General features: G+C 39.4%; 1 protein-coding gene across 4 annotated transcripts in view; it reads left to right on the plus strand.

Annotated features, from left to right (window-relative positions):
* trappc9 (trafficking protein particle complex subunit 9) overlaps positions 1 to 25,042 on the plus strand; it is a 233,446-nt gene that overhangs the window by 78,025 nt on the left and 130,379 nt on the right. For all 4 annotated transcript variants that reach the window (XM_040021480.1, XM_040021482.1, XM_040021483.1 and 1 more), the window contains one exon: positions 15,445 to 15,563. In XM_040021480.1, coding sequence (XP_039877414.1) covers positions 15,445 to 15,563 — 119 coding nt within the window. The remainder of the gene's footprint in view (positions 1 to 15,444; positions 15,564 to 25,042) is intronic.

Raw genomic sequence — 25,042 nt, forward strand, 5'->3', positions numbered from 1 at the left:
CACTCAAAGCACAGCATGCGTCATTCACCCATTCAAGTGCTTCTTTATATGTCCAAGTGCTTTCTGTTCACATTTGCACTGTGATGAATGCATCAGGAGACACTCTGGGTTCAGCCTCTTGCCAGAGATTGAACTCGCAACCCTCCGATTAGTAGATGACCTGCTCTGCCTTTTGAACCGCAGCCACCTATACAGTGGAGTCCAATAAAAATAAAAGAATCAGATCGTAATTGAGCTTTATAAACCCCAGTCTCAGTCTGGCTAAATTTTCAGGTCTGTATATCTCTGCTTGCGTACCGTAACATATTTATAAGCTCACCATGAATATTTTTAAAAAAAGGCTTCGTTAGTAATAAGACATGGATTAGTGCTCTCACCTCACAGGAAAAAAGGTTCCTGGCTCGAGCATGCAGGTCAGCTGAGGCCTTTCTGTGTGGGATTGTGTCTTTGTAAGTTTCCTCAGGTGCCCCGCTTTTCTCAGTGCAGAAACATACATATTGGTTCAGCTAATGATTGTAAAATGACTCTGAATTGCTTAATGACAGCTGGGAAAAGCTCTAGCCCCCTGTCACAGTAAGTTGCATAGTCATTTAAGAAAATGGATGGTTTCTGTAATAATGTCAAGTCTCTTGATTGAAACTTCTCTACCGATGGTTACTTTTGCATTTGTCTTTCAGTGGAGTGGTGTTGAAACAATAGACGGAACAGTAGCTGACAGAAATTTTGAATAATTGTTGGTGTTTTTAAAAAAAAATGATGGCTTTACCTTTTCAAATTCAGGAGCTTTCCTCTTTTCTGTCATTGCACAAGTACATTTAGCCTATTTCCTTCCATTTTTATAGACAAAGCAATCGCTGAACTAAACTGGTGATCAGTAAGATGATCATTTTGAGGGCTAGCCCTGCAATGGAAAATAGTAAAGTCATCTTTGAACTATCCGTCTCAAATTATGTACATATTGATTGCTGATGAGTGTTCATGTGCTGCTGTACAGAGGAGTGTTCTTGTTCCAGGCATTCTGCCTGCCTTATTTAAGATTCTGCGGTAATAGGATCGAGGTCTCAAGGTCTCCACACCTCCATTTCCCTCCTAGCTTTTAGTTTCCTCGCTTGGATTTCCTCTCTTCTAATTCTTATTTCTGCTTAAAAAAATAGTCCGACCTTCTCCCCTACCTCGAAGCTCATTCATTGTGTTCCTCCTCGTAGCCTCTCATAGTTCATGCCCAGCCTTCTTTCTTTCCTGTCTCATTCCCAAGCTCTCTTCACACTGTTGAACCTCTTTACTACAGCCTCTATGGGCTGATGAATATTAATGAGCGATCAATACGGACCTGCTCGTGCAGCACAGAGTATTTTTCTTGGTGTCTTTGCGTGTACTTGCACGTGAATTCAAATGACAGGGAAAGTAAACGCATACAATGCTGCATGTTTATCTCAGCTCCAGTGCCAACTCGCCTCATGAGGTCATTTAAGCGACACTGCTTTAATGTTTTAATTAGCTGAGCAATAATTGAGGCCCTGAAATAAGGAGATAAGACTTGTTTTCTGCTATAAAAAGCAGTTATTATAGTGACACTATGGGATGCCGTTTTTATTAAACACATTTGATGCTATGTAATGGAGTCACATTAATAACGCTGTGTTAACATGCTGATGAACTTGCTTTGCAGAAAGATTTAGTTTTTTCTGTCTGTGCTCTGTGGAGGATTGTGAAGGTTTACAGATTATGGAAGTTCTGCCATCTTTGCTAATTAAACTGTAAAACCTTGATTATCTTTAGCACAACTGCTACATTCAGCAGCAGTTTAATTGTATCGCTTAGCCAACGCATATGGTGACACATACATTTTAATTCTGCCATGTATGGACAAGTCCTTATTTTATCAGAGGCAACTTGGCCCAAGTATCTTGCCCAGAGGGAATAAGATACTTGGCTGTTCATGCAGTTGTTTTGTGGTGTATGAAACAGATGCATATTACCTCTCTAAAGGAAACGTTTGAGTGGAACATTATTGACGATGATATTGATCGGCACAGGCTTTCTTATTTCTTTTCAACGTTTTTCTGTCCCCAAGCAATGGTTTAAATACCATTTGTGGCAAATCATTGAGCAATAATCTACCCTTTTGTTATGATTTGGCATTTCAAGATGACATGAATTAGTGTCTAAGAAATACAATCCACAAAAAACGGCACTGCTCATATAAACAATGTGTTGATCTGCAAAGACCAAAAACAATGCTGAATTGCTGAAATATGCGATTTTCTACATGGCAGCACTCTTTTTAACAACATTGAAAAAATGTGCCAGAAAACCATTGAGCCATTTTCTGTTTTGGTGTTTTCCACGAGGTCTTCAAGATCAACTTATTGATTTATTGGTTGAAAACTGACAAAAATCATTGTTACTCTAACTTAAAAGCTACGATTCTTACAGATGTGGTGTGTATTGTAAATAAATGTAATGTTTAAAAATATAAAATATCATGTTACATTTGACCCCTGACCTCTGCTTGAAGGTCAACAGACTGATCTGAAGGTTATTAGTGTTAAGTGTTAATGATACTATACAGATCTGTTTAAAACCGTTTTTACTGCCATTGTTTGTATTATAGGGAATTATATATGTGCATTCCTAATATCACATTACTTCGGACTGACCTCTTCTTCATGTCACATTTAACCTCTACTCTTACTTTTACATTTCATATCTACCTTTCAAGATGACCCTAAATGTCATACTCTCTTTGTGAAACGAACGAACAGGGATGATTAGTATTCAGTATGTTGTGAAGGGCCCTGGTTCAGTATTTCAAAAGACACGTTTGTCCTCTTGTAAAAGTTAGATGATAGGGTCTTTTACACTTTGGGTAGACAGCCACTTTTCTAGCTAAGCTAATGTAAATGTGTTGTAGTTTTTATTAAAAAGGAGTACCCATATTTTGTAGCAGTTTCTTAAATGTTTAGCCAGCTAAACAAAATCTAATCTGAAGAAATGCATGTGACCAACTCTTCACGTATCCTGTGTCAAAAGCAATTATAACAACAAATAAAATTTTAATAAGATTTTTTAAAAAATGAAAGCAAAAAGATGCCCATTGTTACCGATCCATTTAATTGAAATTTCTCTGTGTTATAAATATTCATTGTCCTTGGTAGCACAAGTAGGTCAACACAATCAGTCCTGAATGAATATAGTTGTTAAAAACTGCAATAACAAAATCTGAAGATGGCTGTGAGCATGTGGATGAATACGAATGTGGACACATGGAAACTTTCCTTTACTTTGCCCACATGAAATATGAAAACAAACTCGGTGTGTGGTCAGAGATTTGGTGTGCACACTACTTGTGTGTTGTTACTTAATGCAACTGTACACAATTATGTGCAGTAATTCACCACGGTGCAGAGAAAGTCGGCCTGCTAGCTTAACTGTCCACGTGGCACTCAGTGTGTAGTGTTTGAGCTGAGACCAGTGGGTTAAATTATGCCACGGGAAACAGAGGCAACATTCAAAACAGGTTGACCCTCAATGATTTATCCTCAGACAGGCTTATCTCTCATTCTGTGTCCAGCTCAAAACCACGAAATCATAACACAGGATCAAATGGAAGTGATGTCATCACTCAGGAGTAATGGGCCTTGACTTACAGTGCTTTATTGTGTTAAATGGTGTGGGCGTCGTATCTAATGACAGTGTCAGTGTCTACATTAATGCTGCGGCTGTCTTTGAAGACAGCACCTTGTACCGTAGTCAGTGTCTGCAACTGTCAGAGAAAGAGACGCCAGAGACTCATCACTGCAGGCTGGAAGAATTTTTTTTTTTTTTTTAATCTTGCATGTCCTCAGTCGACATCTCTGAGCGTATGCACTGCTGTCCTACTGATGTAGCTAGTGTCAGATTACCTAACTTTTAACTTAGACCTCCAGGCTGAGCTCTTAAGAAGACCTTTTTTTAAAGTATTAACCTGTGACATTTTGATGTTAGATTTCAAATGTACTCTCGTTGTCAAATCATACAGCACAGCTGCTATTCAATCTACACTTTCCTTTCCATGGAAGCTGTTCATATTTTTGCTGTTGTGAACAGCTCGAGTATGTGGATTTTTTTTTTTTTTTTTTTTTGGAGAAAATCTTTGTTTCAAAAACTTTGTTTTTACTTCCAAGGTACAGACTAAATCAGTCTGTAGTGCTCACTATCAGAAAAGAATTAGTTAAAATACACTGATCGAAAAATGTAAAAGAAACGCTTTGAAATCACATCAGGGAAAAAAAAATAATAATGCTGGACATCTATACTCGTATGGACAAGGTAATACGTTAGGAATATAAGGATGCCATTTGGTGCAAATGGAAATGCTCAGCCTACAGAGAACTGAATTTAAAGACACCTTGAAACATAATGTCCCAGAGGTGTTGTATTTTTACTTATTTTTGGTGAGGTGAGCTTGGTATTGATTCAATCATCCTCCAGGAGCTGCCTGCAGACTCGCACCATATGAGGCCAGGCAGTGTCGTGCATCATGAAGTACCTAGGACCCACTGCACCAGTGTAGGCTCTTCTAATTCTAGTACAGTGGTTTGCAAAAGTATTTGGCCCCCTTGAACTTTTCCACATTTTGTCACATTACAGCCACAAACATGAATCAATTTTATTGGAGATACCAGTCCTGGTGATTGGTGAAGGTCCTCTATGATCCTGTCCAGCTCTCCTGAAGTAACCGGCTGTCTCTTAGAATCTTCTTTATGCTCTTGAGACTGTGCTGGCATATAGAGCCAACCTTCTGACAGTGGCATATATTGATGTGTCGTCCTGGAAGAGTTGAACTACCTGTGCAGCCTCTGTAGGGCACAGGTATTACCGCATGCTACCAGTAGTGACACTGATCCTAGCCAAAATCAAAGCTAGTGAGGGGGTAAAAGTTGTCAGAGAAGATGAGGGAAAACTCTCAGTGGCCTTCACCTGTAAATCCATTTCTGTTTTGGGGGGTTGTCTCATAGTTGCCCCTCTAGTGCACCTGCCCTTAATTTCATTAATACCAAAGCGGCTGAAAAGGATTAGCAATCCCCTCTGCTGCTTAGCTGACCAATATCCAAGAGGTTTTATTGAGTTGGTATTATGCTATGAATCAATTCCTGATATAAATCTTATGTAGGTTTCCATATAACTCTCATCTTGGGCAATACATATCATTGATGAATCAAAGCAGCATTTACAAACATTTGCAACCTGCTTTCTCTCATTGCTAGAGGTGGCTTTTAAAAAATATTGTAAAGCTGTAAAAGCATCTCCCTTCAAAAAGATGTGGAAATCCACCTTAATCCTTCAGTTTAGCTACAAGAGTAATCAATCTTTGGGAAAGGTGTCTCACAGCAGCTGAATTTACTCTGAAATAATACAAACAAACAAAGTTGGACATTGGTCTCTGTCTCATGAAATCATGAGGGAGGAGAAAGAAACAACTCCACTCTTTTCAGCTCATATACTATCAAATCCTAGTGACTGTGATCGCTAATCACTTCACGCATTCCCTGATCTTTGTCACTTTGACACTTAAATTTCTAACTAAAATTAGTTTTTTAGTTTAAATGTGGAGGCATTTATATGCTTTATAAAAATAAATCAACCCAAATGAGGTAATACATAGTTAAAAAATTCACAGGCATCATCGGCAAGTTAACTTAATGTACACAAAGAGCCAAGAAAAGGGGATGTTTTGCTCCCAGATCTGCTCCTGTGTTTGAAACGCTCCCCAGATGTCCTACTCGGATCAGCTGCAGATGCTTATTTACGATATAGATATGTATCAAAGTATCAAAGCGGAGACCCAAGTGGAATTTAATTTTGTGGAAGAGAGAGAAGTCGCAACAAGACAAATCTAGTGAGTGAAGATTGTGATGTTTTTAGCGTGCTGTACGCTTTTAACTGACTTTATACGTGTGTCTCACTGTCCTCCTTAGCCCGTAAGCCTGGTTTAGAAACTAGCAACTAGGCTGCTAACAAAAACTAGCTGTAGCCTGAATCCTTATACTTACTGCCCTTCACTGACTTCCGCTGAAATTTAGGATTCATTCTAAAGTTTTATTAATAACATGTAAAGCCTTACATGGCCCAGCTTCTGTTGCTGTAGCAGAGCTATGAGACTTGATCCCAGCAGTTGGCCTCTCTTGTCGTCTGATCGGGGTCTTCAGTTGTTCGACGCGCCTGTGTTAAAACCAGAGAACCATTCTTTAGAGGCTGTAGCTCCTAAACTTTGGAACAGTCTTCCTCAGTCTGTCAGGTTGGTCGAATCATTTTGTTTTAAATAACAGCTCAAAACTAATTTTATAGGTTAGGCTTTCTTTAATCTCTCTTTTCCATTTTAAATTTTGGTCTTTGTTCTTCTCATAGTGTACAGAGGTGTACATATGAAGGGATGAAAGTAAAACTGTATGTCAAACTATGCATGTTTGACTGTGTGTTTGTATGTTTGGACATGCACACTTATTTTTGATGTGCAGTTTTATGTCAGACTGCTATGTATGCTAATACTATGCTACTATGTCTAAATTTGATAAATATGGAAACAGCTCTGATCGCTAGCTGTTTTCCCTCACATGTTAACTGACATCATTAAAAAAATTCAAATCTTTTTTTTAACTCATAGAAACATACCAGATAAAATCTAAAAAATCCTCTTAACATTAATGAATAAAAAAAACTAAAAGATGCCACAAATACCCTGTTTGCTAATGTCACTGTTTAAAAAGTCCAATCACTGCCTTATCAACTACAATCCCCTAATCTTATGCACAAATTACCAACACAAAAAAATAATTTTTTTTCCACAACTTATCACTGATTGTATTTTCTTTTACTGATCCATCCATGCAATTGGAAAACTTTAAATGTTCAAAACTTTTAATGTTTTTATATCTTATGAACCCCCATTAAAAATAGAATTAGTTGCAGATATAATACTTGGCTCTGTTCACAAGTCTTCATTGCCATCAACAGCAGAGATAAAGCACAAGAACGATCCAAGGTCTCTCCCTGAAGATTTCTCTAGGCGACAAAGAAATGTCTGCACTAGCCTGATTACGAAAGCTAAATCAAATTATCATCTAGTGACAGTCATCTAGTCTTACTTCCACTAAATTCTACAAGACTGTGTCAACTTTTTAAATTAATCAAGGTCCCACCTTCCACCTCAGATCAAGGAGAGATCAGGTTGTGGGTTTGATGATCCTGAAAGACTCCATAGCTGAAGCTTTGAATGACCATTTCTTCCCTTGTGGTCTTTCTATTTAACAGGAATATGTGTTCATTCTACTATATATAATTACCATATTGGTTCTGCAGAGGGATGCCTCAATGCCTCACCCCTTTCTTGACTATTTTTTTTTGTTGTAAAGTCATAAGTCCTAAGCCTTAAACTATGTGCTCTAAACTAAGTGTTTTGCATATTTGCCACATTTACATGTCTCAGATCATTAAACAGATTTTAATATTAGACAAAGATAATCTTAGGGAATACAGAATACAGTTTTTAAACGATAACGTCATTTTGCGATAACTGCTAATCAGTCTTTTACATCACTGGAGGAATTTTTGCCCACTCTTCTTTTCAGAAGTGTTTTAATTCAGCCACATTGCAGACTTTTTGAACAGGCGTAGCTTGTTTAAGCGCATGTGCAAGGATCACAATCAGATTTTAGTTCAGACTTTGACTAGACTTCTCCAGACTTAAACAATCAGAGGTGGACTTGCTGTTGTGTATATCAAATAATTGTCCTGCTGTAAAACTTAAGTGCGCTTGAGCTTCAGGGCATCAACTGACAGCTCGACTTTCTTCTTTCATTGTCACATGTGTTTAGTCTGGACATCACTATGAAGAGAACTGGGCTCTGGACCTGTCGTTTCTGGTATTCTCTGGAAAATGTCAAACAAAATCCAGGATGTAGGGCTGTGAGTTTAGATGCATCTAAAAGATGTCAGGCCCTCATGCCACCCTCATCTGCATGTTTCTGATAGTTTGGTCAGGAACTAGCCTGCTGGAGATTATTGTAATCCTTATATGTCCTCTACACCTTTGAGATAGGGACTGGGCTGGGAGGCTTGGAACACCTTACTATTTCATGTTTAGATGTGCCATCCTGCATGACCTTTGCACCCTGAACAGCCTGCATGTATCATCACATGCTAACAGTAGTGACAAGAACATAATAAAAAGTAAAACTAGAGAAAAATCAGTCAGGAGAGATGAAGAGAGAACAATGGTCTGGGGCTGCTGTCAGCAAATCCACTTCCTTTTTTCTGGGGGTTGTCTTGCTCTTACTTCTGCTGTTCCCATGTGGTCACTTTCATTTTTTACTAAAGCAGGTCAAATGGATTCACAGTGGTTTTTACGTCTTGCACAGATTGATATCCCTACAGTTTAATTAACTTTGTTATGCTGTGATGTTTTTATTATCTTAGATTTTGAGCAGCATATAAAAACAAGTTTATCAGCTGCATTGAAAAATATGCCACAGTAGTTTGAATTTCATGAATTGTGATGTCCAGAAAAGACAACTATGCTGAAATACACAATATGTGACAGAACTCTTTTAAACACAGTGATCAACACTGCAGGTGTTCATCTTTAACAGTTAGTTTATATTGAATGAGGATCGGGTCCAGCAGTGCTTGACTTGCATTTTCCATTATCTTGATGGTTCTTCCTCTGAACGACCAATTGAAAAAGATTCTAATGTAACGGTCATATTTTCAAAATCTGTTAGATATACTTGTCTTGTAGGAAAAAGCCTCGTAAAGGTGAGTGCAGCTGACCTATCATCACTGCATTTCATGGACGTCTAGATCTCTGCTAATAATGTTCCATTTATTTCAGAAATGACACTCCCAATCTTTGCCCCTCTATTTAAACACTGGCAGCAAGGCCGCCTGTGATAAAAATGCTGAGTTCACCTGAATTTCCCTGAGGCCGTTAGGCAACGAGACAGATGCTGATTGGAAGGTGGGTGAAAAAGGAGGTGATGATTGTGAGGGGTGCCATCGTTAATCACAACACTCATTACTCACACGGTCCCACTTTACCACAGGACACGGCGAGTCATGTGTGTCTCCTGAAAGAGACTGTGTATCATAAAGCTGGATTCGACTAATAAAGTCCTACAAGCGTCACTTTTGGTTCATGTCCTTCCCCGGCACTCCGAGTTTATGCCTGCATGTACATCTAACCTATTAAAAAGCAGGATATAGCAAATGAGTAAATAGGAGGAGACTGTGTCAGCCAACCAGTCAGCTTTGAATCTTTAGCAAAACATTTAGTCAGCGTTTCTATGTCCAGATGAATCCACTGTTTGGGTTTTTTAGTAAGATGGCTTAACTGTTAATGCCAGTTGACAATGTGATGATTTTTTTTTTGGGGGACACATTTTGGTTAATTATATTCATATACATAACAATTGTTCTGCTTTATTTGTAGGATATTTTAACCACAAGGAACTTGTTTCGTTTCAGACTGGGATCGTCATGTATTCAGATATTTAAAGTTGAGCAGTAGAGCCAGAATGATTTTTGATTTTTTATTCTTTTCCTAAAATTAGGTATTTGCCAATCTGTCCAGCTGACACAGCTGATAAATACATTTAAAAACAAAAAAAAGTTGATTTAAAAAAACAAAACAAAACAAAAAAAAAAACAGGAGTAACACTTTTCAGCCATGTTAAGGTTGTTTTGTTTTTTTGTTTTTTTGCGCCTGTCCCGTTTGGCTCTTTTGCCATCAGAATTATTGTCTAAAGGCAAAGAAAGATGCCCAACGGATTTAATTTACCAAATGGACCATCCCAGCCTTGCCGTAATGGTCTATTTGATTCACCTTTTATTGTTAATTTTATTTTATTTTCACTTGCTAAATACGGGACAGACTTGACTGGGGAAAAGAAAGGGGAGAAAGAAAGAGGGAAAGAAAAACAGTGGAGAAGAGGGATGGTGATAAAGGGCAAAAAAACAACAAAATAAGCAGACAAAAAATACAAATATCAATCACCTGGATCACCTGTTGAGAAAGAAAAAAGAGAAAACAAGCAGAAGAAAAAAAAAAAAGAGCAACATAATAAACAACATCACCATTATCTATTTGAATATAACAGTAAATACTAAATATTAAACATTATTGTGCAGCACGTAAGATCGACAGCGCACAGTGTGCTTTGAGGTAGCAGCCAAAAAGGGTGTAGTTTGTGTGTGTGAGCACCCGTGTGTACACCTGTGAGCATGAACGCGCTTGTATTAAAAGGTTCCTTCATGTAATGATCTGCTAGAGGGTGTGGGGAGCCACAGCCCCGTCCTCCAGGGCATGAAGCAGCTGTGGAGGAGATCATGTTAAGGTTGTTGACATGGCTTAGTGTGTCCACCAGAGGACAGTCTGCAAATTCCCTGTTTGCAACACAGCTCCTACAACCAGTTGAGCCAAGCAAATTCGGGGAGAGCGTAAGTGAGTGCATAACTACAAATAACAAATATAACTGCATGTCTTTGGACTGTGGGAGGAAGCCGGAGTACCCATGCAAACTCCACACAGAAAGTCCCCGGCCTGATGGTGGAATTGAACTCAGGACCTTCTTGCTGCGCGGCAACAGTGCTAACCACCGTGCTAACCATTGTATTAACATTAAGAGGCAACTAGGTTTGTTGCTTTCATTTACAAAAGCACCATTTTTGGTGGGCGAGTATTGAGTTACTTATTTCTGGTGGTATTTTTTACCAGCTATTAAATTGCTGGTATTGTGAAATCTCTGCTTAGTAGTTCAGCTAATATCCATCTGATATCACTTATGGTTGTTAATTACAGCAAGATAAATCATTAATTTCTTTGTTAATGCAGTAGTAGCCTTGTATCTGAGTCCTGCAGAATATGCAGTATTGGCTCTAATAACTGCAGGAGACAGTTGGTTCTGCTTTTTTCTTCAGGATTATATGATAATTAGTTTTTCTTCAGTAATATAAAATACAATTACTCACACATAAGTTGCATTTCACCTGACATTTATTACATGAACATGATATTAGACCCACCTCAAACATATTATTGTGGTAATGTGGCAACGCAGTGAAAACAGCGCGACTGTATCTTTGCACGGTAATAAGGTGCAACTTTCTTGTTTGGCTGGAAAAAAGCTCCTCATTCAGCACAAAACTGCAGAAAGAAGCAATTACCTACCAGCTGTTAAACACAGTCGAGCAAAAAGAGATTTTTCTCCAGATTCAAGTTATTATTTGTCTTTCATTTGCCAGGTGGTCAGAAAAAAGAGACTCCAAATGAATAACAGTGAAACTGTTAGATGTGTAAATAAGCAGCTTGTTTGCAATAAAACTCGATGATAAAAGTTGATGATAAAGTAAATCAGTGTTGTGTTCTCAACTTGTTTCTGTTGCCCCCAGGTGGCCCCAGAAGTCTGTTATTGTAGGTGTACCTAAATGAAGCCTCTGGTTAGATCAAAGTCCCCTTTATCTGCAGCAGGTGGGCAGAGGATAATTAATTAGTTTGAGAATTTTCTCAAAAAGTGCCTGGGTCCTTACTAACACGTTCCGAATCGAGAATCAGGCCTTTATTTAAAATAGACTGCAGTTGGAGACGAAAGAGCCCGAAGCACTGTGTGTTTGAACAAACTGTTCTTATTTATTTCATCAAAAAAATATGCAAGAAGGAAATCTGTGTGTGTTCTTTCTACCGTTTATGAATTCTTGCTATTTTTACTAAGATTTTTTCTCATCTGCTCACAATTGTTACGGCTATATTCATTTGTTTTTCCTGCCAAGTTGTTAGTCGTAAATGCAACATATCCATGTTTATTGGTTGTTGTTGTATTTTTAGCATAATCCAAATTTTCACTTAAATGAATTCTAGCAGCACAGTAGTGTAATCCTTTAGTACAAGCAAGTCCCTTTGACAGAAGTCCTCTTCCATGTGGTTCTATTGAACTGTTTTCTATGTAGCTATTTTAGAGTTGGACAGTTTGTGAATATGTCCATCATGAACCCAATAGCCCAAGCTGCTGCAAAGGCCGGTAATTTCCCTTCTCTAGGGGGAAATTGCAGGGCTTTTTATCCTGCTGACGTCGGAGAGTGACATGATTCCTTTGACGTCAGAGCTTAAGCTGTGGGCGTCATTTTTGTGTATTGTTTCAGTGAGTTCAAAGCGCAGCAGCCCCTCTGGTGGTGCCTAACAGCTGCTGATTGTGCAGCTGCTTCTGTGTCCATGCTGCTTCTCTCAGGTCATGGACATAAAATCATTCATTCATATCCTCATGCACAAAATAGTACCATAAACCCAGTGATCTCAGATTTTCTGTTATTTAAAAGTTTGAAAATCAGATAGGCCATAGAGCAATTGTGATGCAATAGATGAACTATGTTTGCTATCTAATAAGAAAAATGATAACAGCAGGCTGAGATAAAGTCCACTGATATTTTGTATCATTGGGTAAACCTCTGCTGTGTATAGACATGATTTTATGTCAGTGACAGCAGAGAAATTGTTAGATCTCTCAGTGTAATGCAATATATGCTGACAGCACTACACACTAGAACTTACAGAATGAACATAAAGGTTAATCAAGACCTTTCGGAACAGCATAACTATAAAGGTTCATCACTGTGTGTTAGTTTCAGGGTACCCACTAATTTCGTCTGACCCCAAGTCGTGCTCATGCTAATTGTTGCTGTCCTGATTAAGTTGGTTATCTTTGAGCATGTGTGCAAGTTACAGTAACTGATGCAGAAATATGTATTACTAATATTTAGCTGTGTGCTGGCAGTTATTAGAGGTGTACCAACTTAGCCTATAAAATAACCCATGCAGAGTATTGATGGGGGCTCAGGTTTCGCCCATTGGCTTTTTGGAGGGACCACCAGGAGCCAATTAACAGCAAGACAGGGAAGTGAGAGTCCAGTAGTGAGGAAGCAGCACACATACATTAGGACCTTTCTCCCTTTTATAGAACATGTAAGTTGCCTAAATGAAATAATAAGAAAAAGAGAATGAAGAAATGTGAGAGATTTAGATAAAGATTTCGTCTGAATACGTCTGAAACAGAGTCCCCCTTTATAATTATGTTGTGTGTCATATAGTCGTAGTCATATAGTTGACAGATTGGAATTAGGCCTCACTTACAGGACCACATACAGAACATAATCATGCTAACAGATTAGACCAGGGCTGTTTTCACACCTGGTGTGTTTGGTCCGTTGGTGATCGCCAACCTCGATCCAGACCAACTATCAGGCTCACGTTGCAAGATTGAGCTAAAACGCTTCTGTGGTCGTGTATGTTTTGTATTGTATTCTGGGATGCGGCAAGGTACTATACAGTGGGGCAAAAAAGTATTTAGTCAGCCACCGATTGTGCAAGTTCCCCCACCTAAAATGATGACAGAGGTCAGTAATTTGCACCAGAGGTACACTTCAACTGTGAGAGACAGAATGTGAAAAAAAAATCCATGAATCCACATGGTAGGATTTGTAAAGAATTTATTCGTAAATCAGGGTGGAAAATAAGTATTTGGTCAATAACAAAAATACAACTCAATACTTTGTAACATAACCTTTGTTGGCAATAACAGAGGTCAAACGTTTACTATAGGTCTTTACCAGGTTTGCACACACAGTAGCTGGTATTTTGGCCCATTCCTCCATGCAGATCTTCTCGAGAGCAGTGATGTTTTGGGGCTGTTGCCGAGCAACACGGACTTTCAACTCCCGCCACAGATTTTCTATGGGGTTGAGGTCTGGAGACTGGCTAGGCCACTCCAGGACTTTCAAATGCTTCTTACGGAGCCACTCCTTTGTTGCCCGGGCGGTGTGTTTTGGATCATTGTCATGTTGGAAGACCCAGCCTCGTTTCATCTTCAAAGTTTTCACTGATGGAAGGAGGTTTTGGCTCAAAATCTCACGATACATGGCCCCATTCATTCTGTCCTTAACACGGATCAGTTGTCCTGTCCCCTTGGCAGAAAAACAGCCCCATAGCATGATGTTTCCACCCCCATGCTTCACAGTAGGTATGGTGTTCTTGGGATGCAACTCAGTATTCTTCTTCCTCCAAACACGACGAGTTGAGTTTATACCAAAAAGTTCTACTTTGGTTTCATCTGACCACATGACATTCTCCCAATCCTCTGCTGTATCATCCATGTGCTCTCTGGCAAACTTCAGACGGGCCTGGACATGCACTGGCTTCAGCAGCGGAACACGTCTGGCACTGCGGGATTTGATTCCCTGCCGTTGTAGTGTGTTACTGATGGTGACCTTTGTTACTTTGGTCCCAGCTCTCTGCAGGTCATTCACCAGGTCCCCCCGTGTGGTTCTGGGATCTTTGCTCACCGTTCTCATGATCATTTTGACCCCACGGGATGAGATCTTGCGTGGAGCCCCAGATCGAGGGAGATTATCAGTGGTCTTGTATGTCTTCCATTTTCTGATGATTGCTCCCACAGTTGATTTTTTTCACACCAAGCTGCTTGCCTATTGTAGATTCACTCTTCCCAGTCTGGTGCAGGTCTACAATACTTTTCCTGGTGTCCTTCAAAAGCTCTTTGGTCTTGGCCATGGCGGAGTTTGGAGTCTGACTGTTTGAGGCTGTGGACAGGTGTCTTTTATACAGATGATGAGTTCAAACAGGTGCCATTCATACAGGTAACGAGTGGGGGACAGAAAAGCTTCTTACAGAAGACGTTACAGGTCTGTGAGAGCCAGAGATTTTCCTTGTTTGAGGTGACCAAATACTTATTTTCCACCCTAATTTACGAATAAATTCTTTACAAATCCTACCATGTGAATTCATGGATTTTTTTTTTCACATTCTGTCTCTCACAGTTGAAGTGTACCTCTGGTGCAAATTACTGACCTCTGTCATCATTTTAAGTGGGGGAACTTGCACAATCGGTGGCTGACTAAATACTTTTTTGCCCCACTGTATATGTGCAAGAGTCTGTAAAATATAGTTACTACTACTAGTTAGCAATACATTTTATGATATCAGTTCACATTTGAGGAAATTCACACATAGTTTGGTACCAATTCTTTTAACATTTTAGCTGCACTTCTTTCTTTTGGGTCTTAATTAAAGACTAGCCTCTAAACTGTCTCTGTACTAAGTGTTGCTCCTCATGGTTTTAGCTTCTGCTGAAATTGTAGACCTGCCATGCTGAGTGAATTGTCTGTCAAAAGTTTAAAAACACTAAACAGTTGTTTTGGTTTGCATCAGATCTAATTTAGGTCTTTCTGAGCTTTCTAAGCACTACCCCATGAAGGAACCTCAGGAGTGACGACGATATTTTATAATGATACCCAACAGTTGTAGAAATACTCGAACCACAAATGATGCAAATGCTCTGCCAACCTCAATTTAATGATTTCTTGTTTTTTTTCTGACTGTGTTTTGCTGTGCTTTGTCAACAGATGGAATCAGTGTGACGGGCTTACCAATCTCCAGTCCCCTCCGCCAAGTCCTCAAACCCAGGGCTGAAACCAAGCCCGTCGGCAGCGAGTCCAGCAAGGCTGAGTACAGCCACATTAAGGTGACTAAATAAAAGCCTCTCTGAAGTGCGTGGGGAAGAAAGGAAACCTTTGCTCAGTTCAAAATGCAAACAGTCTGTTTCTTGTGCTTTCTGGCTTGTTGTATAGTTTAGTGAAAATCCATTTTCATCCTTGTCCAATCTCACTGCACCTTTTCTCAAATGATAAGTGTCTCTGGCTAGTTTCTTTACTTTCTTACTTTGCCTCTGTCTCTCTTCCTGTTCACACCAATAGCTCTGTATACTGTGTGTGCATGGTTTTGCACAATTTACTGTCAATTAGACTTTCTTGTAAATGTCTGTGGAAGCAGTGTGTTTATGTGGATGGTAATACATCTTGGCTCCTGATGCACTCTGCTCATTGAATCTGAGCTGTAGACACGAGGAGAACATCTTGGGTTTTTGTACAAAAATAGCAAGAGTGAACAGGAGAATAAATTAGACTAGGTAATAAAGAGTGGTGGAAAGGAAACCGGCAGAATGAGAATGCACAGGATCAGCAGGGGATGTAGTTTCACTGAGGACTTGTGGGTATCTGAAGGCTAGAAATGGGCGGTCTGACTGAGTCTAGTTGCTGAGGGTTCACCTGTAGCACAGCAGACACCTGCAAGTGTGGAGACTGCATTGTGTTGCCTTTGAAAGTCACAATGCCACAATACCTGTGAAAGCTTTGTCCTGTATGAATCATCCAGAGAGAAAACATATTTTGTTTGATGTTCAGATGTGCTACCAAACACATGTTTCCATTGAAAAGTTTGATAGGATGATGACTAATTGTTGGGAGGGGGGGAAAAAAAGAAAAACCTTTTTTCATAGTCTAAGCCTTGGTGAACTTAGAAGCTTCTGCAAGGACTTGTCTAGCACTTACATTATCTTATAAAGGGAAAAAATGACTGGGCCAAATGATCGTAGATGAACAAAAAGTGGATATTGTGCTTTATACTATATTTCTTTAACTTAATGTAAAGATTTGGTTATACTGCATAATGCAAAACTGCTTATTATATTTTTTTTGTGTGTTTTGTGTGATTAATGGCCATCTAAACAGAAAAAAACTTACAACAAAATGTAAAATTTCTTTTTTATTAAGTATATACAATTATTAATAGTTGAAGCTCATATCATACATGGCCAAGAATTTAAGAAAATGAGGTTGGTGTATGTATAAATAATTCCTGTTAACCAGCGTTCAGGCTTCAGCCTGCTCTAAACCCTTGGTTTCAATTTTTGGTGAGAGAAGAAATTCCTAATATATTCACCTCAGATGCAAAGCTTTAGCTATGAGCAAAGAGGCCCCACCCACCTGTTGTTCGAGCTGGCATGAAGGGAGGGGAAAGGAAAGTAAACAGCTTTTTTCAGACAGGGGATGAACTGAGGGACTGCACCAGTGCCCAGGATGAGATGCATGAGGATTATTTGGGATCATGCAGAGTAACTCCAGCAGAGACAAAGAACAAAAATATGGAGCTGGAATTTAAATGACAGGATATATTTGTGTTTTGAGCCTTTTTGTTTATGGTTTGGATAATCTGCAGTGCAAGGTCAAAAGCAGCTGCAATATTAGTTTGTTCAGTGAGAACATCATTTTATCAAAATTCTATTTTAATTTTCTGTACTTCCTAGACAGAGTTATATGTATTCTCAATGACGCTAGGCCAACTGCCATTGATTGTATCTTGTTGGATCGGATGCATGAAGATTTTTTTTATTCTTTTCTTCATTCTGTACTATCTCTTTCTCATTTTGCATAACACTTTTTCTGGTAAAACTCTTTTTGGATTTGCTGGATAAGTTGTTAAATATCCACTGCCCAGCCATTGTTTAAGATGGGCTGGACATTTTAATCAGTGGTTAGGCTTATTAGAGGCAGAGTTTGATTCTGGGTTTAAAAGCAGAATATGGCGCACGAACCTCCATAAAAAGACAATTACAAAGAGACTCTGGTCGTGCTAGAGTTCTGCCTTAGAGCAGGTTGTAAGGACGTGAGCTTTTTCTTTTCTTTCTTGTAGATGTATTGTTGGACATGCAGTAGACACCAGAGTGATTCATTTCACTGTGTGCACAATAGATGCCTATGCCTGCATGCTATAGCAAATTTATTCTGGGTTTGCAGCTGTATGACTCATTGTTGTTATAGGGTGTATTGTTTTCAGCACTTTGACTCAAACCTACAGGACCCAGCACACTTTTAATGCATTTTGACGTACAAGGGAGGAACAGGTATGGCATTGTTCAACATCCCAGCAAATAAGTTGGGTTGAGTGGATTCTATCATTCTTGGATGACTGTACACAGAATATTAATAACTGTGATTTTTCTAACAAGCTGTGTGTTCGTATGTCTTGAAAGCTTTCAGTCAAAATCGGGTGTGGACCATGTATGGACTGCTTAAGAGGCACCGTTGCTGTAAAAGTGGACAATCCAGAGTCTGTTTCACGCATTTCCACCAAAATAAAACAATAAGAGTGCCAGCATCAGTACAACACCACAACAATCCGTCACCCAAAGTTGGACCCACCGACTTCTTTGGCTTTGGAAGGGGTTAGCACAAATACTTTCCCTAGGAAGTTACCCCAGCTTCTGCTACAAACGTTATATAATAATGAGCTCTGAAACATGCAGAAATGTGGGTGGGTTCCTTATTGACAGAAACAGAATTTGCTCGTACCGACTCCACGTTGATCAAAACGAAGCAGCTGATTTGTTTTCAAGTGCACTCTGCTAAAGTTCATTGGCTTTAAAGCTTTAATGGCAAACCACAAGATTTTATGAGAGCAGCTTTGTTGTTTTAGTATTAGTACACAAGCTAACATAGTAATAAATCTGTTTGATTGTAAGGAGCAGTCAAGCCCAGTTGGTTTATTTTGAGTAAAAAGGAAAAAGATTGCTTAAGCCATTAGATCAGTAGTGGTGACCATCAGGTAAATGTATTCCTTTAATATACAGATCTATATTGACATGTACGCTGTTTGTGTTTTTATAGTCTTTCATATCACTGACCTCGTTATGACACCAGAGAGAGGGGACATAAAAGGTTCATGTGCTGCACGGCTTACTGTCAGTCAAAAGAATTTGATTTCACCCCTTGACACAGGATGATAGGGGACGCCATCCCTAAAACAGGCACTCTGTATGACGTCACCAATGTAAATGCTAAGTAGACTCAAATAAAAATCAAAGCAGAAACAGGAGGATATATGTGTAAAAGCACCCATAGAGGTCAAGTTTGGCGTGTAACATCTCAGACTTTCTTGACGGACATTGAAATTTAAACATGCTTTACCCAACTTTAATACCCCGTAGCATCAACACGGAACAGCAATTACATACATTACATAACATACATTACATAGGACAAAGGCTCACAGTACAAGACAGATTCCAGCATAAAGGTAGGCAACAAAGGATGATGTGGCTTCAGGAAGTAGAGTGAACAAGCAACCCAACTAGCTGCTGCTGCATTGGGTTGGCAAGAAATTTGTTTGCGTGAGTAGATATGCTCATGTTTGTGAGACAAAACCCAGTTTTATCCAGCGAAGCCTCTACCAACTGGAATTTGATCAGCGTCGAGGGGACAAGAACGGCCAACATCAGAAGGACATTGAATTCATTATTGATTTTGGGGGTCACATCTGACCCTGAGCTGCTCTGTTATTGGCTAACAGTTATTTAACATTAGCTCACCTGCTAACCTGGATAAACTATATAAGGTTGGTCTTTTTTTCAAATTCATTTAAAAACTTAAATTCCAATCTTGCCATAACCATATTCATAGTAAAGCCAAGCTATACTCTAGCTTGGTAACGACGACTCATTTGAACCTCATTAAATTTTGCCCTTTTTTAACATTTGCATTGACAGCAGGCATTTACTGATTTTAACCATTATGCAGTTGCACAGATATTGCAGAGAGCCGAATTTGGCGCTGAGCACAATAATTGCTGTTATTAAATCCAATCTGTGGTTTTATGGGATTGTCCAATATTGATATTTTTGCGACATGGTTGTTTCTGGGAAGCAATTTATGCGTGAATGCCAGCAGCGCTTTCTTCCATATGTCTTCTCTCGTCCATTCGTCTTCTCTTTCTATATTGGTAAGACATTGTAGCAACCCACATTAATTCACAAACCCAGTGAAGAAGAAGTGTTTACATCGTAGAAACTTTAAACATTGCTATTGTAACGAGATGGCTTTCTAACCATTTGATCATCCTTTATGAACTCTCTCCATGTTTTAGTGCCTTTTAGCATACAGCTACTGTTATATGAATACTGTTAATTTGTCATTGTGTGTGCGTGTGATTGGATGAGAGAGAATTTGTATTAGCTGATAATAACGGTTTTTGGCCGGGGGATGGATGGACAGATGCACCGGAAATTGAAACCCTTCTAGCCAAACTGGCTTGGCACTACAGTGCCCTGTTCTCTGTGTATCTCCGTCTTTGCTGGGCCAGTGAAGTGTGAATTTGTTTCTAACACCTATACCAAATTTGTCTACTATTAACTGACAGGCATATGCTTCTACACGCTTTCTTCAATAAATCATATTCCTTCATGTTTTGTAAATATGGTCAATGTGTTATCTGGCACTGTTGTGTTTCTTGGCATGAATATTTGCAGACTATGAGTAAGTGCAATCAATCATGACTGATCTGTATTCAGCACAGGAGGAGTCCACATGTTTATCTCACTGACCTTCCATCGCTCAATCTTAACACCTGTTTTTCAATGCTTCTACCAAACTGCAAATGCCTGTGGGCTTGAAAATGTGTGTGTGCTGTCAGGGTGGAATGGATCCACAGTAGGTGAAGGAGACGTGGCTGCTCGGATGTGCCGTTTTTCCCGATTATCTTCAAATCTTCAGGCACTCATCTCCTGCGAGAGCGAGGGCATGTCCTTAACTGGGTTTCCTTGACACTGTCAATTACTTTACTCACCTCGTCACCATAGCTTTATGCTTCAGTCTGTCCTCAGTGGGAGTCCATCACCTCGTGAAGCTCAGTTCTATTTGATTGTGGTGCCAGAACCTTGGTCGTGGACACAAACATCTGATGTGCTTGTCTCTGTTGAAAACATGAAACTTACTTGGAGTGGGAGCAGCTGCAGAGTTTTTTGTGTGGATTCTAGTGTAGGGTGACCTGAGTAACAGTAATCCCACTTTTGTGATTGTGCATGACTCACTATAACACCGGCTGGTGTGCAGTCCAGTTCATTCACTTAGCCCTCCTGTGAACCTTTCTTTGGCGCTCGCTCGATGTCATCAGGGGCATTTCGAGGGGAAGCTGTGCTACAGAAATAGGCCGGCCCCTCAGACACGTTCGACCATTATCTTCAAAACGCCAAATGTCCGGCATGCTGTGAGACTGCATCCAGTGCAATTTTGCTCTCCTGTTCATAATGCCACATTATTGGAGTATAGAGATTGAGGTTAGAGTGTAGATGTATGTGCTCCTCTGAGGGAAACGTTCTAGGACAGAGAAAGCTTTTACTGGGCTTCCTTGTGCCAGAATCAAGGGTCTTAGAGTGCACAATTTTCTATGCGACTTGCACCTCCTAACCCAGCCAAATATGAAATGAAATGGTCTCATTGCAGGTGGTTATTTTGAAGACATTTCTGCAGTAATGTCTCTGATAGGGGCTCCCAAAGTGGATTTGATGCTCAGAGCCTTTTCTATTCTCTGCTTATACTTTATGTATAATTGTGTCTGTTCAACAATTTCACTGTTGGTTTATAAAGTAAACCTCATCCCTGATCTGTAGCTTCCTGAGGTCTTCCTGAGTAGCTTCACAGCATTGCATGGCAGTAATAATGTGAAGGCATCATTCTGATTATCAGTTGAATCAACACCTCTAAAACACTTCAAACAAAATATTAAAACCTTAAAATACTAACATTTTGTTCCTTCTAAAGAATGACTTCGTTGTCCAGCTACAAGCAAGTCGTTTTCACCAGCTTTCAGTGGAATTGTCCACACATTCAGGACCCTCAGGTGGCTTCGGTGAATTAAGAGACTTCAGCAGAAATGATCCGAACCAAAGAAACTCGGTCTAGGCCTAAAACCTGCTCTATTTGTCAGATTTCTTTAGCTGTGCCTTAGTCTTCCACTGAGTGAAAATGATAACAGCCTGTAGCCTATAGATTTGCACTTGGATAATGTTTTTGTGAAAGAATAATAACATCTGTCAGGCTGGAATTGTTTGTGACTTCCTCAGCATGCTAATGCAATAGCCAGCAATCTGTCTGCACAGCTATCTGCTGTTTCTGTGTATTGAGTCTCTTTGGATCTGAAGTCTTTTCTTTCTGCTTTTTGATCATTTCAATTAAAAAAAACTATTCATTATTGGTTAGTTTTAACTTCATCATGGTGTTCTCAGCTCATATAGGACTTAAAGTCCACAAAGACACTCAACAGCAGTTGTGTAAAAACACTACGGTGTCAAAGATTGTGGCTACATAATCACAGACAGTGACAGAAGAGTGCAAATGACAGCTTAAGTTTAGAAAAATCAGTTTAGCAGTTCAGACTAAAAAAACAAACAAGGGAAAAGAAGTTAAATGGTCTGAAACATTGTTACAAACATTCACTCATGCATATATTCAAAACATTGGAAATTTTAGATTTTTGAATAGGATGTAAATGGAAACCAGACAACACATGACACACATTTCACACACGTGCCCGAGCCGATGGGTTCAAATGGGGTTCAGCTCATGTGAATATTTAGTTAAAATATCCTCAAACTAGTAATACTGTGTGAGGTTGTGGTTATAAACATAAATCTAGATGATTCTGTATCCGTTAATGTAGAAACACTCGTTAGTTCTTATGAGTTTAGGAGCTAAATTTTCAAAATCTCTTCAGGAAGCATCGACTCAGCAAACTTCAAAAACCTTTCCAGGATTTATTCTTTTTTTGTTACCTTTTGAACCTCATAACACACCATTACTATGTCATAACTTGAGCAAGGTTTTATTTATTTTCAGATTGTCGGTAAGTCCCAGACACACATATATTCCAAGACATTCATCTTAAACATCCTGGCAACAAGGAAAATTGAATCGTGCTTGAGAAAAGCTAATGTAAGCACTTTTGAAACAGTAGACGAGTGTGCCTATGGCTGTGTGCAGTGAGAAAGAACTATGCCTTTGGAAAAGAAATGCTGTCCAACACACACACACACACACAGTTGGGTGAGTGTTGGGGGTGGGCGGGCAGAGCTTCTTCAGGCCTAATCAAATCCAGTAGAGACAGTCAGAGTCGGCTTGCTGCCTGCCAACCAACCTGCCTGCTATTTTTAGAAGCCCAGCCCTGCCGATGGCAGTTCAGCTCTCTCCACATATACAGATCCCGGCTCGTGATAGAGATATTTATAACTGCCACAGTTGTCTGCCCAAGTGTGAAACTCCAGCTGAACAACTGAATGATTTTCTCCTCTGTGGCGCAGGATTAAAAATGTTCTTTCTTATCTCTCCCCTTTGGCTTATCCACAACCAACTTTATGTTCAGTTGTGTAGCGCTTTGGGTTGAGATTTTTGAAGACTGTGTGAATTTAGCTATAGGATGCTGTGCCTATGGAAGAAATTAAGCATTTAAAGCTGATTGCAGGTTTGTGTCAGGCCATTTTCCGCCAGATGTGGCATTTTCTCACTCTTTTTTTTTTTTTTTTTTTTTTTTTTTTTTTTGTGCTTTGTTTTAGCAATGGGTGTCTAAGAGTGACAGCTGATGCATTTATGCGTGTCACCCCAACCTGTGCTTACCTTAGAACTCCGTCCCCTCATGCTAAACTAAGCTCCTTGCATATAGCTTCTTTTTTTTCCTGCTGTTTTTAGTTATGTGACAACCCCAAGATTTTTAGACTCTGAAACTGGTCATGACGCTGGGAATCAAATCTGAAATGACTGTTAAATGTTTCCAAAGACTTCTGAAAAATATGTGTTTGTTGTTTCAACCCACTGTTAGTTGCATCAGCTATGTAGTTTGCCAGTGCAAATAGCATTTTGTCTTTCTAAAAGACTGAACTCTGTCGTGTCTGATTTGATCATTCCATATCACACCATAAAATTTTAGAAATCCACTGTGAGACAAAGTAGAAGCCTTCACTTTGTTAGAATTTAGGTTGTGTTTTTCAGTTAACATGACATTAACAGTTGGGCGCCTTCCATTTATTTAGTTAAAATGTTGGATAGTAGTTAAGTCAGATGAACTGATATGGCAACTGTTCAAGACTAGACACTGTCTGTGAGCAACTGCTAGCAATGCAGAGACTATAGCATTGTGACAGTGGAAATTAGTTATTAGATTATCATCATGTTTTTTTCCCCAATCTAACCACTTATTGTTAGTTATTATTGCTGCCATAGACGTCATACTACAATGACCCTGAAGTTATAGATGAATCCACGTCAGATAGCATGCAAATTTATCTAAATGGCACTCACCAGTGTATTGAAAATGAATGAACGGGATGTTTAGTGTTGGCCAAGCAATGGCATCTCACCAAGAAATCTAAAAGTGCAGCACAAAGTGAACATTATTATCTCATCTTTACCTGAAGGAGCTTTTTCAAGATGAGCACAATTCATACAATTCAGCACAGTTAATAACAAGTTTTCTTTCCGGGCTATCCATTACTACCGGTCTTTATCCAAAACGCTAGTTATTGACGTCTATAGAAAATTGCACGTCTTAGCAGAGAATGTGAGTTGACGCTGCAGTGTCACTCCCATGAGAAGAGTAATGTTAGTCGTTCCAAATATTGACTTTAAGCTCATTAGAATTGTACAGATTCTGCTTTTTTTGCTTCATATACTGTATGTTCGTGTGTGTTTGCACGATTCAATAAATCACTGCACCTATTTCCCCACCTTTTTTTTTGTTTTTTTCCAAGGTGGGGCTCGAGGCTTTTTGCCCAGTACAGTAACTAATGCTTATTACAAAAGCTGAAAAATGAAGTACTGTGTTTTTCACTTCCAGGGCTCCACACTGGTGTAATAACAGAAAGCTTTGATATCAAAGCTCACTTTGGTTGTAAACAAGTCAATAGCGTTGTACGAGTTTTATTCAGCCTAATCCACAGAGACACAGGATAAAAGCAATAATTCAGTCAACCTATGATTAGACTTCCTGTGTACCCAGACATCTTGGCTTTGGCCTCTGTATCATGGTGGATAGTATCAGTCTCTGAAGGCTGAACTGAACTTTACTGCGACAAAGAGAAAAGATTTTGTAGACTTTTGCGAGCATGCTGTTGATGTCCATGATCATCATCTGTGTTTATGCAAAATGTTCAAAGTGAACAGTTCTCAGGTGTTGGTTAGATTTCTAACTGTGGTGTTCTTGAGAGTTGAGGGAATGTAAAATAATGGAGACTAACCAAAAGGCATAATCATCATGAGCTGTAAGTAGACAGAAAACCCGCTCACTGCGCAGTGCCATTGGATTTGTTCCTACAAGCCATTTATTTCCCTGTGCTTTATTTAC

The sequence above is a fragment of the Simochromis diagramma genome, unplaced genomic scaffold (assembly GCF_900408965.1).
Source record: "Simochromis diagramma unplaced genomic scaffold, fSimDia1.1 OVJJ01000753.1, whole genome shotgun sequence".
Classification (NCBI taxonomy): domain Eukaryota; kingdom Metazoa; phylum Chordata; class Actinopteri; order Cichliformes; family Cichlidae; genus Simochromis; species Simochromis diagramma.